We start from the raw sequence: 14,495 nt of genomic DNA, 5'->3' as shown, positions 1-14,495 counted from the left end.
GATCAACAGTTCTATGTCTGAGTGGAGGCCAGTCGCAAGCAGTGTCCCTAAGGGTTCAGCTTTGGGACCGGTGCTCTTCAACATCTTCATCAGTGACCTAGACAATGGAATTGAGCAAGTCTGCAGATGACACCAAGCTGACTGGTGTGGTCGATATTTTGGTGGGAAAGGAAGCAATCCAGAGGGACCTGGACAGACTGGAGAAATGGGCCCATATGAACCTGATGAGGTTCAACAAAGCCAAGTGCAAAGTGCTGCAGTTGAGCCAGGGCAATCCCAGGTGTAAGAACTCCTTAAGAGCAGCCCTGCGGAGAAGGACTTGGGGGTCCTGGTGGATGAGAAGTTGGACATGAGCCAGCAGTGTGTGCTTGCAGCCTGGAAGGCAAACTATATCCTGGGCTGCATTAAAAAAGGGGTGGCCAGCAGGGAGAGGGAGGTGATTGTCCCCCTCTACTCGGCTCTTGCAAAGCTCCATCTGCAGTACTGCGTCCAAGCCTGGGGCCCCCAGTACAAGAAAAATATGGAGCTCTTGGAATGGGTGCAGAGGTGGGCCACTAAGATGATCAGAGGGCTGGAGCATCTCTCCTATGAGGAAAGGTTGGGGGAACTGGGCTTGTTTAGCTTGGAGAAGAGAAAGCTCTGTGGAGATGTCATTGTGACCTTCCAGTACTTGAAGGGAGCATATAAACAAGGATGTAAAATCCTGTTTACAAGGATAGATAGTGATTGGACAAGGGAGAATGGTTTTAAACTAAGATAGGGGAGGTTTAGGTTAGATATTAGGAGGAAGTTTTTCACTCCAAGGGTGGTGATACACTGGAACAGGTTGCCCAGAGAGGTTGTGAGTGCCCCGTTCCTGAAGGCATTCAAGGCCAGGCTGGATGTGGCTCCGGGAAGCCTGGTCTAGTGGTTGGCGACCCTGCACATAGAAGGGGGGTTGAAACTAGATGATCATTGTGGTCCTTTTCAACCCAGGCCATTTTGTGATTCGATGATTCTATGCTGAAATAGCAAAGGGTATTATCAAGATTCTGCCACACGAGTATTATTCTACTATCCAGTATAAAAAGACATGCTTTCTCTTCTTGCGTTCACATATTTTAATGATCAAACTTTCAATATGCTACTTCATTCTAGCAATGAGCATTCAGAAATAAAATACAGAAGTATTAATTTTTGCACTGCTTAAAGTTATTAAATATTTTCATGCTTTTTTTTTTCCCTTAAAAATTATGCTTTACAAGAACATTTAAAAGATAATTTGAAGACAATGTTTAGAAACTTCTCCAAATACGAGTTTTGTATATTTATAGAGAATAGCTCTAAAGAAAAGAGAAATCATGATGTCATAGAGAGAGAAATCAATAGCATTTATTTACCACTTCCTAAAGAATCTCAAGATTTAGAACACCTCACTCTAAAGAGCATATCAAGACAGTGTACTAATCTGACACTCACCTCGTTGTTCTTTGGAAATCTTAGAAATGACCACTGGAATATTATGTTCTGCTCCACCCTGAAAATAAAATAAACAGCAATCTCATGAGTCACTGGAGATATCTTTTTGCTTGAAATTATATTTTACTCTTTCTGTAACTTGATTTCAAAGAGACTGAGAAAATAATTCAGAACCCACATTTTCTTCTTCTTTTTGTCTATTCCTAATTCTAATATAGAATTGATTTGGACTAATTCCTTACTTCTTATCACCTCTCATGAAGAAGCTCCCAGGTTCCATAATTAGCCAAGGAAGTGAACAAGACTTGAAGAACATCAGTTTCTACTATTTTTGGACAGTTTAATGTATGAAACTGTGTCCTACAAAGGCAGAATGGCCATCACACCACAATAGCAACCATGCTGTGAACACTCAGTTTTCATGCTGGTAAGAAACATGTAAACAAAAGCCCAAGAAAAGCAAGTTTGGACTTTCATCTCAAAAGCAGCCTTTATTTGTTTCCATCTCTGTCACACATGAACAAAGAGTGAGCAAAGCAGTGGGATAAGTAACAAGGAACAGAAAAAGAAAACATTAAGTGGAACAGTAGGTGTTCAATAAATGCGGGAAAAATAAAGGAAAGTTGAATGATAATTCAACAGTTTCACAGCAATTCAATGCTGTTGTTTCATTCAATTTATCCTAGTGAAACTGGAAACGTTTATGGTGCTTAAGGTACTAAAAAGAAACCTTAAATGAAAAGCACACTCAAAGAAAGAAAAAGACAAGTATGTAACAGAATCACAAATATTTTTCTTCCTCTGAAGTCAGCATCAAAGTGCCAGCCTGAACATAACCTGTACAGATTCAGATAATCAGAAATGACAATATGCCACACTGTCATTTTGCCTAAGAATCCTGGTTCAATGTTTGCTTATTTTTCTTTTGTTTGAAAACTACGGACTCCTTAGGTCCAGGCACTCTGTGTCAATGAGTTGAATGGTCTGACCTGGATATTTAGATGTTCTAAGGATTAGTACAGATCCCTTCTTCATGCAGGAACCAATTGTTTGAAACTGAACAGAGACCTGCACTCAACAGCTTTATCTGTTATGGAATAGAGAAAAAGAAAACCATAGGAAACATGCTTCTGTGTCTCCCTTCTCTATGGGCAGTCTCATAAAGTATTTAAATTCTATCTATACAAGGAAAGAGCCTTTCATCTCTGCCACTGCACATGTCCCAGGTGGTCATGGTCTCCACAAAGACCATGATGCTACTTTCACTTCAGTCAGGTTTACATACATATTGAAACTAAACAGTTTTGCAGCATTGTAACTTGTTAAATATCTTTTGATGATTTTCACCACAGAAACAGCAGTCGTAAACATTGGCTTCACTTTAGATAAGCAGTTCAAGATCACTAAATTAATAAGACTTTCTCTAATTGCTTCAGAGTTTTCCTCAGCTACATGCGTATTTAATTTCTTCTATATTTTTCAAACAAACAAATGTCAGTTCCCTCTCTAAGCCTGCAATATGCTACAAAAATATTGCACTATGCAAGACATTTGAAGTTCAGCCAAGGAGTTCAGTGATTAAAGTTCAACACAACTAAGGTCTTTTTCTCTCAGTAAACTGTCCTCTCCCTGATTCAACTCAGCTTTCCAGTAAAGAGGGGAATTCCTGTTATTCCTAAACCAACTTGTCCTCTCACTTTCTATATCTAACACCATTTTCACTGCAGTTTTGAAGAAGTACCTCTTAATGCTTCTAAAAAAAAAAAAAAAAATCCTCACTTTCTGCAATCACACCCAGTCATTATGAAGGATCCCTTTTGCATTAGTCTTAGAACTCGTTACCTCCTACACCTTCGGTTCTCTGTAAAAGCGCATGAATTCTGTGGCTTTACAGGCTCAAGAGATACACTGCTTCTGAAAGCTCTGGAAACAATGGCTACTTTTCAACTCTTAAAATTTCCCTCTTCTAGTGTGGACACATAGTTACATTCCCAGACCAGCAGATGGGACAAATAGATGTCAGTTAACATTACTGAAGGCTTAATGACTCAGCCTTCAGATTCTACCACTGCCCTTTGTAATGGAAATTTTCTTTGCCACTGTTCCTCAAGCAGAAAAGTTGTGCGAGTATTAGTGTGGAATAAAAGTGGCCGCCCAGCTCCAGAGATGGTCCTATTAAAAGAAGTAAAGGAAGCTTTAATTACTGGCATTTGAGTGCCCAGAACTACACGTGGTAGACAAGCTAATGCTGCACTAGCACAGAGCAGAGACAATCACTTCTCTGGCCCTTTTTGCTTTTGCCTTAACAGTATGGTTCATGTCTATGTGGACAAACTGTCTTCAAGACTGAAATAGAATGATGCATTTTGTCTATTGGAAGTGGTCCATGTAATGTTCTGATCTGTGATCATGAACAGTCTTATCTCAAAATGCTATTGGCATAAGCCAATATCATGGCAGGTAACATGCTAACAATTAAACAATATGGACAACAATATGCTAGTGTTAATTATCCCTTTGCAACTTCATGTTTGATATAATAATTTACCTGGATAGATTTGTAAACTAAAAGCTAGATAATTCACCTATTAAATGTGGTAATCAAATGTTGTTTCTGCATTAGAATTGGGTAATATTTTTTAATTTCATGGCCTCCGCTGTTATAGTTCTTTTTGGGAGTCTTTCTACCTTACCGGGGAGGGGGGAGGGTCTCTGATAGTTTGCATCACTTATACTCTAGACAAACCTTCTCTAGGAATGCACGCTCAGTATATAAGTGTATAGTGTATATTTTATCATACACATTGCGAGAATATCCTGCACGAGATTGATAAAACCAGAGAACAAGTCATGACATGCCAAGGAAGTGCCTGAAGAGATATCAGGAAGGCCTGGCATCACCTCAACCCCTGTGCTCTTTGTCTAACAAAGACTTTGATGAAAATCACCATATTGATAGGACAAGAAGAGCACTGATACATCTTGGAAACAACAGGATGGCTACTGACTGACACCAGATAACACACCAATTAACAAATGTAAACTTTGATAAAATTGTGAACCTGGAGTACCTAGTCAATGGGAAAACGGGAGGGGGATAGGCAAAGGGGGAAACAAGGTACAAAAAGCCATCACTGTGTCCTTAAGGGTGCATCTGCTTGCGGGACACCCGCCATTGCAATCGTGAATAAAATCTGCTTTTATCAAAGATACCATCCTGACAAAAATTATTTGGATATTTCCAACATTAAACAATGCTTTCTAACTTTTATTGTTTCCACTCGAAATGCAGAGAAAATGTTCTCATAACAAAGATTATCACAGAATGAATGGATATGAAGAAAATTATCTGAATATATTCAAAGGTGTATTCAGAACAATACCTTTATAGATATTTTATAGAAGATCTGTGATAAAATTCATCATATAAAGAATGATCAAAAGAGAAGCACAAAAATGGCTCAGTACAGAGTTCTGGTATCTAGAAGTCAGCCTGCAACTGCAAACTTTAATTAATTTAATGAGCTATTACTTCTGCTGCCTATTTTCCCAAGAACACTACACTCTACGATTATTAAGAAACATGATGTACTTTCATAAGTCATACACTTTGCAGTTTCTTGTGTCAAATCTCTGCATCTCAAACTTGTCAGAGATGTGATGAATGACTGAAATACTACACTGCAGTCATCAATTTCTAAATCTTACTCCAAGACTGTTCCTTCTCACAGAGGTTTATTAATGAGGGTTTTAAAGGGGCTTCAGAAATGAGAAAATAATTCCTTCTGAGCAGTTTGGAATAGATCAGGTCTGTTCCAAATTTAATTAAAGTTTCACCATTAACTTCAGTAAAATGAAGTACAGCAGAACACAAAACAGTATTTTTTCTATCAAACCTACAAAGAGTGGATTGTAATCAATTTTTAAAAGGGCTTAGTTTCAGATCTTGTGTAAAAATCAATTTTGTAAGCAGTTTTTTAAGATGAATCTGATTTTTACAACTTAGTTGAAGCATCCAAGTTAGAACACAAAAGAGTTTTCTCCCCACAAAAAAATCATCAAAAAATTACAGGGGAGTTTCATTTTGAATTTACTAACTTCTTATCTTTCTGCTCTTAAGAAAGAAAAAGGGAAAAGAAAGAAAAAAAAAAAAAAAAGGAGAGGGGACGGGGGAGAGAGAGAGAGAGAGAGACAAATAAAGTAATGAATTGAAGAAAACCAAGAATATTTAAGGTAGGATAAGACATTTAAGAGAAAGTAACTTGTTCATGTAAGATTTCTGATAGCAAACAGATGATCAAATTAACAGGAAAACACAGATGATAATACTCTTCAGCTGAATGCTAAAACTAGACAAATTCATCTCAAAGCACAAGCAAATACTTTCAAGTAAGAGGCATTAATCACTGTACACTTATAACTCACATCTCAGATAAGACAGAAAGAAAGAGCTCAGATAACACTCATCCTTAAATAACTTGAGACACAGAACTGCTGTAATACCAGAGAGCGTGGGAGACAAATTTACCAAAACATACACAAAAGCTCTAAGACTTCGTCACACTATCTGCACTGTTGCTGAGTCAGAAGGGGTTTGCTACTAGTGAAGCACTACAGCACTCTGGACCAAATCTTAAAACAAAGCGATCAGTGATGTTTTTTTCATAAAAGAAGAAATGACAGAAGTACAGGAGCTGGTTCACAGGCACAAGAACAGGGAAAAAAAAACAAACTAGTTGGCCATCCAAAACTAAGCTGCTTTGGTTTGCAGACGTATACAGAAATTTGGCTCCTGGTATATCCTTATGGCAGTATTTCTCTTCTCTAGAAGGCATAGGGACTTTCAAAACTTGAAATGTGATATCTCAGCAGGTATACTTTCATACAGAGTCATGAGTTTCTGTATAAGTGTGTACATGTGAGTGCCAAAAATGAGAACAAACACCAGCCACAGGAAAATGATCAGTCAGAATCAGGTGCGGAATTTCCTTACTTTTCCTCCACCACTAGCATTTTGCCTAGGTCTCAAATTCAATAGTTAGGTTTTGTTTTGAGACATCTATATCATATCTCCTAGATCCTGAAAAGACAAAGCTAGGGTATGTTAAGATTTCTTTATGTGCCATGAGATAGACTTCATGAAACATATGAAGCAGGTTTGACTCTCATAGCAGCCTTTCCTTCAGGGTAACTTGTAGATCCCTTCTTTAAATCATTTTTACAAAATACCTTTTTTTCCTATTTTATATAGATATGTTTTGTTTTTTTTTTAAGTATTTTTCTCAAACAAACCAAAACAAAGTAGCAAACTATTACTCATCTTCAATAAGATTGACCGGTACCTTTTAAAAGAGAAAGCTGACACTTTTCAGTATATTTGGAACTTACATTGCATATCCAAAAAATCATTGTCAATGAGCATTCACTCAGCTTGCCTAGAAAACTACAAAAAGCATCACTGAAGTTCCATTTCTATTTCCTACTACAAGTTAAATATGGTAATATGAGCTTGTACAGAATACTTTGTTTTAGGTAGAATTTAATATCTAATTGCTCTTTTTTTTTTAAGAATACGGGATTACAAAAAAAGAAAAAAAAGAATCTAGAAAAATAGGGCCTGAGTTCATTGACTCTTAGAACAAGCAGAATCATCTTGCTTCAAACACACTTATAGAATATTGCAGACCACAGAATTATTCTCACTGTTTTCATTATCTAATCTATACCATCTGATTGAGTTTGAATGCATTTTATTGAGAAAGATCTGTCTACTTAATGACATCTGTTGAAGCAATATCTGTTAAAGTAACTAACAATCTTCGTTTAGTCATTCTAAAAAATGAAAAGAAAATATCTATTCAAGCCTGAATGTATGTAGCTCCACTACCTTATTAATTATGATCAAAATAACTTGGCAGTAAAACTAGAAGCTATGTTTAATAATTTAATGCTATGATTTGTAAATTCTGTTGCAGCTTTTAATACAGATTATTTAACAGAAATAGGACCTTATTCAATTTATATGGTCTTTCATGAATGCATAAAGATATCTTCCGAGACTGAACTCATAATCTGAAAAACCTATAGTCACACTGGCACTTGTAAATCCTTTTGCAGCTTTCAAGGAATTTATTCAGAACAGTGGATAAAAAAAATGCCACTATTTTAAGAAAGACCATTTACCCATTCACTTTATAATTTCTATTTGTCAGTGATTGTTTTTCTTCTATTTATCTGATACTTAAATATAAAGTGATCTTGATTTCTTTTCACAATTTTAATTTTAAAAGATAACCTATTGTAAAGTATAACAAAAACAAAAACAAAAAAAAAACAAAAACAATTTCAGTCACTTTTATTCAACTTCATGAAATTTGCTTTCCAAACCACAACAAAATTTACCCTTAGCAGCTATTTCTTACTACTAACCAAGTAAAACCTCTTTCTCCTATATACTTTATTAAAAACTGACACACATTACTGCAAAATTATTCAGTGAACTGTAACCTATAAGAACACTGCACCCTGTTGACTGAACTCATGAGAAAGTTTGGCTACAAAATAGCAATTAGTTTTCCTTGAAAAGAGGTCATTATTGGGTCAAATAGACAAAAGGAAGTTTGCCAAGATATATTTTAAGAATTAGTATTTCTATTCAGCAATATTCTTATCAATGACAACACAAATGGACATTAATCCCTCTTCTGAGTCAGTTTTTATAAGGTCAGTTCTAGCAGCTGTTCACGGAAAAGCCTGTACTTCAACTTTATATGCATCTTTTAAGGCTCTTTGCATTCATGTGAAGTACACTTGATTTTTTTTTCTATTGCCATCTTGAGGCTGAGGACTGCTGTGCTAAGAAGATAAAATAATGTTGAATCTCTACAGTGAGATTCCAAGCTAAGGTAAGGTTTTCAAAATAATGGCAATATAGATTTACATAAAGCTTATAAGAACAAAAATGATTAACCCCCTGTCCCTCAAAAAGGATCACTTTCACTTCCATATGTTCTTAACTCTTACTGAGGAAAGCAAAAGTAAGGTAACACTTGTGATAAATAACTGCAATTGCTTGATCTACAGAAAACAATATAAGAAAGTAGTAACACTTTCTGCCCAACTAATGAATTGCAGTGAAGTAATACGGTATTATTTCTAGGAGAATTGATCATGAACTTACTGGCTCTTTTCTGTGCCTGCCACTGTAAATTAACATTAACAACCACTTAAATTAGACTGCTACTGAACAAAAGTACAGTCTGTGCAGTTGCAAACACTGTTCAACTCTCATATCACATCATATTACAGATCTGTTTAGTTTGAATCTTAATGGGATGATCTTTCCACTGCCTTCTGTTCCATAGGGTGGTGTAGCTGCTGGCCACCTTATTGTGATAGCATCAAACTTTTTAGAATATATTCTATCTATTGTTCCTAGTCCTCTGAAATACAGTTTGTCCTCATTAAAACTAAAATTAACTATAATCAAAGACACTTTCTTGTGTGATATGGAATAATATACCAAAAAATCATCCTACCTTTATACTTAATCCAAATCCTCCTACAGTTTGTCTTCTAATTGTTACTGTCCTTTCCTGAAAAAAAAAAAAAAGAAAAAAAAAAGTCCTATCAAGTCTGGTTAGATTTTCTGCCATAACATCTAGAATCACATTTCATTAAATTCTTTCTGTACTACCCTCCTACACTGATTTTACCTTTAATGATAAACCAGTAAGTTCCTGAATGTGAAACTCCTATGAAACCTATGTTGCAGGAGTAAACAATAAAGTCTGGAAAAATAGCAGAGCTTGACTCAGACAAAAATTTATTTGTTCTGTTCAAAAGATAGCAGCAACGTGTATGCTAGTAAATACTGCAGTGAAATAAGAACAAATCCATAGCGTTAAACGATTAGTGCAGGACACTTCATTCACAACACATGCATTTCAGATGTCAATTCAACTGTCCCTGAATTGGTCCTTTAGACAGACTGAACGTTAGATGCTGAAGCACATAAACTGCATTCCAGAGGCAGTTCTCCAATTTAGTTTAATCTAAAAAGGAATACAGCTTGGGTACTCCAACAGCACTCAGTGACATGAACAAAAGCAAGAATGGTTTTAGATGATCCAGAAACTCATTTCAAGGCTCATTCCAGATCCAAATTAAGAGACTAACATAAACACAGCCACTGTTTGACCTCACAGAGGTTCTGGTTTAAAAATTACAACTATTGGCTATTGTTATAGATGCAATTATTAAAAGCATCCCATGTTTTCTCATCTATTACTTATCCTTAAAGTTTGTTCTGTAATAATTGTAGGCTAGTGTCTGCCTTAGATACGAACATTTAAAAAGCAAAATCATGTTTTTTTGTCATTCATGTTGATTTTATTCCCCAAGATCATTTAATATAAGTCAATCTGGTTTGCAGTGAAAATCTCTTAGCAGCAGATACGTCCAGTCACAAATAGAAGAAATAGCTAGAATTCTCATGTCTCATATACGTGGTTTAGATTTTATATTCCTTTCAATTCATATAATTTCTTAAGTCCGAATATATACATTCATACTTTTAGTCCAATTGGCAAAGATTGCCAGTGCCATCCAGATTTGCATGCATAACTGAAAATATATACTATCAATGTAATTTACTGCATTAAGGAATGGATTATAATTCAGTCCATATGGCTATTGAGGAGTGCAAGAAGCATACGGAAGCATGAAGTGTTCTCCTGCCTCCTATGAGAAACATGCCAAGCATGAGTGAGCTTGAAAGCTTTACAGATCTATTTTCCCCTCCTTCATATTTGAAAAGAAAATAAAAGAGGTAGGGAGGTAAGAGGTTTGGAAAATGGATACTGCTGAATTTGAGGGAAAATACAGTTCTCTCTCACATTTGTGACAAATGTGAATTGTGAAACTCCAGAAAAAGCAAGCACAAACGTGTGCAGTGTTTCGAGAGCCAAGAAAAGATGGCTGCCTAAAATGAGACTTCACATTTATTTATTTACACTAATCTTAGAAAATGTTTAATTTTCTTCTAAGAAAGAGATGTATTGAAATGTATTAAAAACTTAATGAATGTACAGCATGGCAGTAGAAGAAAATATGCCTAACCCATTCCATCAGTGTGCATCTATGCTGTGCACAGAGTCCAGAAGAGCATTCTCAGCTCTTCACTGACACCTTCTAGGAACTTTTGTAACAAATTGCCCAATAAGAGAGTTCAAACCACCGAGCTACACCAGGCCACAAACAAACTCAGAAAACCTTTCATCCACCAGGAGGTTTCAGTCAGATAATGCTGACAGCAATAAAGTCAGGATAAACTAATATAGAGCACAGCTTGATGTTTGATCTAAGCTGAGTTTACACATAAGAACATGAAACATTTAGCTGTGGCTCTGCTGATAGTAGTAATTTTTTTTCTGATAGCTACCTCTCATTTTCAGCTCTGTCTCCTGTTGGATAAGTAGGTAAGAACAATAGACTGACTACTACATTCTAGTCCAAACATTCTAATATTTTTCTTAAATATGTTCAAATCACACAGAAAATACTTACGTTACATAAGAATACACTGAAAAATAACAATCTTTTGAATTAAAGACAACTAGCATAACAGTATTACATTATCCATGCATGGAACAAAGCATATTATTTCAAATGAAGTAGTACGCTCGTTAAAGAACATCAATCTTCTTAAAAGTTCATCATCTCCATTAAGTATGAAGAGTGGCACCTAAGTTGAAGTATGCTTTTAAAAAAGCCTAATAAAAACTTCCTTTTTGTTCTCTTTCTTATCAAAATACACACATATATGTACCTATGTAAAAGAGTCAGTAGAGTCAGCATTCTGGTTTTCACTCAACTTCAGAGTTAAGCAAGCCATAAAAATATTTGGTTCATTTGTTGTTTATTTTTTTGTTTTTCCTGAGTTTGATAGCCCATCTGACATAAGACATAAATATTTTACACTGTAGCCTGGCATTAATTTCTAAGAGCTAAAAATGAATATACTTCAAAAATGCTTTACCAGTGTAGCAGGTTACTAAGTGGAAAAATTGTGTAAGAGTAAGCAAATAGAACAGCCACAAATAATTCAAGCAATTGTAACTTTGCAGCACAACACAGTTTATCAGAGGGTTTCATATGGTACTTTTTCTAGGTTCATTTCTATCTCTGTTGAGAGCAGATATTTAATATTTCAGGTCTGGATGTTATTGAACAGGATTGAAATTCAAGAGCATACTGTATATTAGATGCGCTCTAGTTATGTGTTACATGCAAAGTATTGCACTGTATTTAGCTGAGGCAAATTCTACACACTTCACAGTCCTACAAAAAAGAATTTTGTTACTTTAGTGTACCTTAAATGTAAGGACTTACATATTCTTCACACCAAAACAGCTAACAATCATAAATATGCAAACAATTAACAACCTCCAAAAATATAAACCAGAATTATGTAAGAGTTAAGTATTTCATTACTACGCCACCAATAATCCACTACTGTGCAATTACAAGCCTCACATAAACAATAGAATGAAACAGCTTTTCCCAAACTGTCAGACACCAGAATCTTGGTATAAGATCACATCCCAGATCTCATCAATTTTCCTTTTTTTTAACCAAAACATTAAAAGAAAAATAATGAGATTCAATCTAATCAATGTTAAGTCATCTAAAATTTGGACAATGGTCAAAGGTAGTTTTCTCTATAATCAGCAAAGAAAAAAAAAACAAAAAAAACATTCAACTCAGATGATTATAAGTAGGTGCCCACATCAGGTGAAAATCTACTTCACCCTTTATATCCTCCATTGAGTACAATACATTTCCCTCTTTATTTACACAGAGTAGTACTCTATCACTGAGCTTGCACTGTTTTTTCAGCTTTCCAAAATTATGCCATCTCTGAGTTTTCTCCAGGTTTATATAAATCAAATTTGATCCTAATAAGAAGCTACCCAGTTTGATATAGGACTAACAACAAATCCTGTGAGCTTATAATTCCTTTATCACATTTATTAGCTACTTTATACTAAACAAAAGGAAAATTAAAGCTCCTAGAATTTTTAGATACAGTATTCAAAGAGTGTTTTACAACCTGCTTCCTGGAACAGAAAAAAAAGTAGTTATCATTTTATTGAAAAACTCAAAGCTGCTGCCAAGCTGTCAGCATTCTCTATGCTTGTAACTCAGAAAATTCCTCATCCACGCATATGTTCATTGACTGGAAAGGAGAGCTAAAAGTTTTGCCAAAAATCTTATTCATCTGAGAGCTACGCACTGAAACAGAAAGGCAGTAGTTTTTAGTTTTCCACTAAAGATGTATTAAAATTTTCCCTTAAACACCAGTATGAACTTGAGATTACAAATATCATCTTAAAGATTAGAAATGAAGAATGATCTTGTGAGCATGCAGCGACAATAAATAATGAGAAAAAGCACAGAATTCTATGCAGAGGAGTTGGACTCAGTGGTCTCTTAAGGTCTCTTCCAATCCCTGCAATTCTGTGATTCTATGATACATATTAAAAACAAACAAAAAACACTTTTTTAATGCATTGAATAATTTCATCCATTTTCCAGTAGAGAGATTTTATGTCTTCTTTTTCCTAATGCTTTATACTTTTTTACTGTTTTCTCTTTGGGTTAATTGATGTGAGCAGTCAAACTTTACACTCATTCTAAGAATACACAGGTCACTCACATCTTTGATTTGAGTTAAAAGTCTAAACGCCAATGACCTTGCTCAGCTGTTGAAATCTCCTTATTTCAGTTCTTTGCGCAACTGAAGAACATTGGCAGTATGGAAGCGCAACAGAACACCAGGTCAACTGGGAATCCTAGTTCCTCTGCAGCTGTGCGTGGTAAATGCAGATGTGATACAAACTGCTAAAACTGACTCTAATGAACAAGAGCACCTGACTCTGCTTTTTTTCACTGCAATGTGTTACTGTTAATATAGCATATGTCCAAAACCAGAAACACTCATCTAAATTTCTACTTGTAAAAATTTTACTTCTAAGATGGATTGATTTCAAAGTATTGAATTTTTCAGTATATAAGGAAGAAAATGAAAACAAAGAAGAAGAAAGGAAATCCAAGGTCAGCACTGATCTGATTTCTCACACGGTTAAGTAAAGAATGCCCTCTGTAGTTTCATCATAGGTGTAGTTTCCAGTTGCCACCTCCCATCATATCCTGATCAATGTTTTGGGTTTTCCAAGTGTTTCATCTTTCTCAATGCTTGTATTACCTCTTTTGTGAGAAAAAAAAAAAAACAAAAAAAAAACAAAAAAACAACAGCACCAAACAAAAAAGTAAAGCAAAGACAAGAAGTTATTCTATTCTTTCAAATTTTGTCTTACAAATGGCAGCCTTGTGTTTTAACCTCCATAGATGGCTACACTTACTTTTTTTTAGATACAGACAGAAAAATAAGCTGTTTTGGATTGTCCCAAAATAACCTTTTTCATTTTTTAATTTACATTTGTCAGGTCTATATTGTAATTTATAAATGATCCAGTTGGCAGGAAAGAAAAATGTTACTATCATCTGATAGATATTTGATAACTTCTGTGAGAAAATTTGACTCAGTCCACTGAATATCAGACAGATACCAGCACAACTCTAAATAAATAAATAAATAAATAAATAAATAAGAAACCAACAACAAAAAAAAACCCAACTACATAGATGGTAGTTTTGTGAAGGTAATAAAATAGTGCTGGAAAGGTGACATATCAATTCATATAGTTGCAGTTCTCTTCTGGAAAGAAAGTTTCACTTTGGCACCATTCCCACAATTCAGTCTCATATCCAAATCAAAACAGTAAATAAATACAGAATAAACAGAAAGCAGAAAGTAAACCAAAGTTTTATGTGAATCAAAACTGTTTTAAGCTTTTCCCTTTTTTCCACTCATTTTTGTAGTCATTACCTTTGATAATGTAAATTGAATTTCTATTACCTACACTAAATATGAAAGAAAAAAAAAACAACTCAAAACCCTCTCAAAATGAATG

General features: G+C 35.1%; 1 protein-coding gene across 9 annotated transcripts in view; it reads right to left on the bottom strand.

Moving 5' to 3' along the window:
* The window catches only part of SNTG1 (syntrophin gamma 1), a 337,041-nt gene that overhangs the window by 131,162 nt on the left and 191,384 nt on the right, over positions 1-14,495 (bottom strand). For all 9 annotated transcript variants that reach the window (XM_085221072.1, XM_085221079.1, XM_085221074.1 and 6 more), the window contains 2 exons: positions 8,997-9,053; positions 1,459-1,516 (listed from right to left, as the gene is read on the bottom strand). In XM_085221072.1, the coding sequence (XP_085077198.1) occupies positions 1,459-1,516; positions 8,997-9,053 (115 nt within the window). The remainder of the gene's footprint in view (positions 1-1,458; positions 1,517-8,996; positions 9,054-14,495) is intronic.

The sequence above is a fragment of the Meleagris gallopavo genome, chromosome 3, assembly GCF_905368555.1.
Source record: "Meleagris gallopavo chromosome 3, MGAL_WU_HG_1.1, whole genome shotgun sequence".
NCBI lineage: Eukaryota > Metazoa > Chordata > Aves > Galliformes > Phasianidae > Meleagris > Meleagris gallopavo.
Note: the sequence above shows the minus strand (reverse complement) of the source record. Positions and strands in the feature narration are given on the sequence as shown.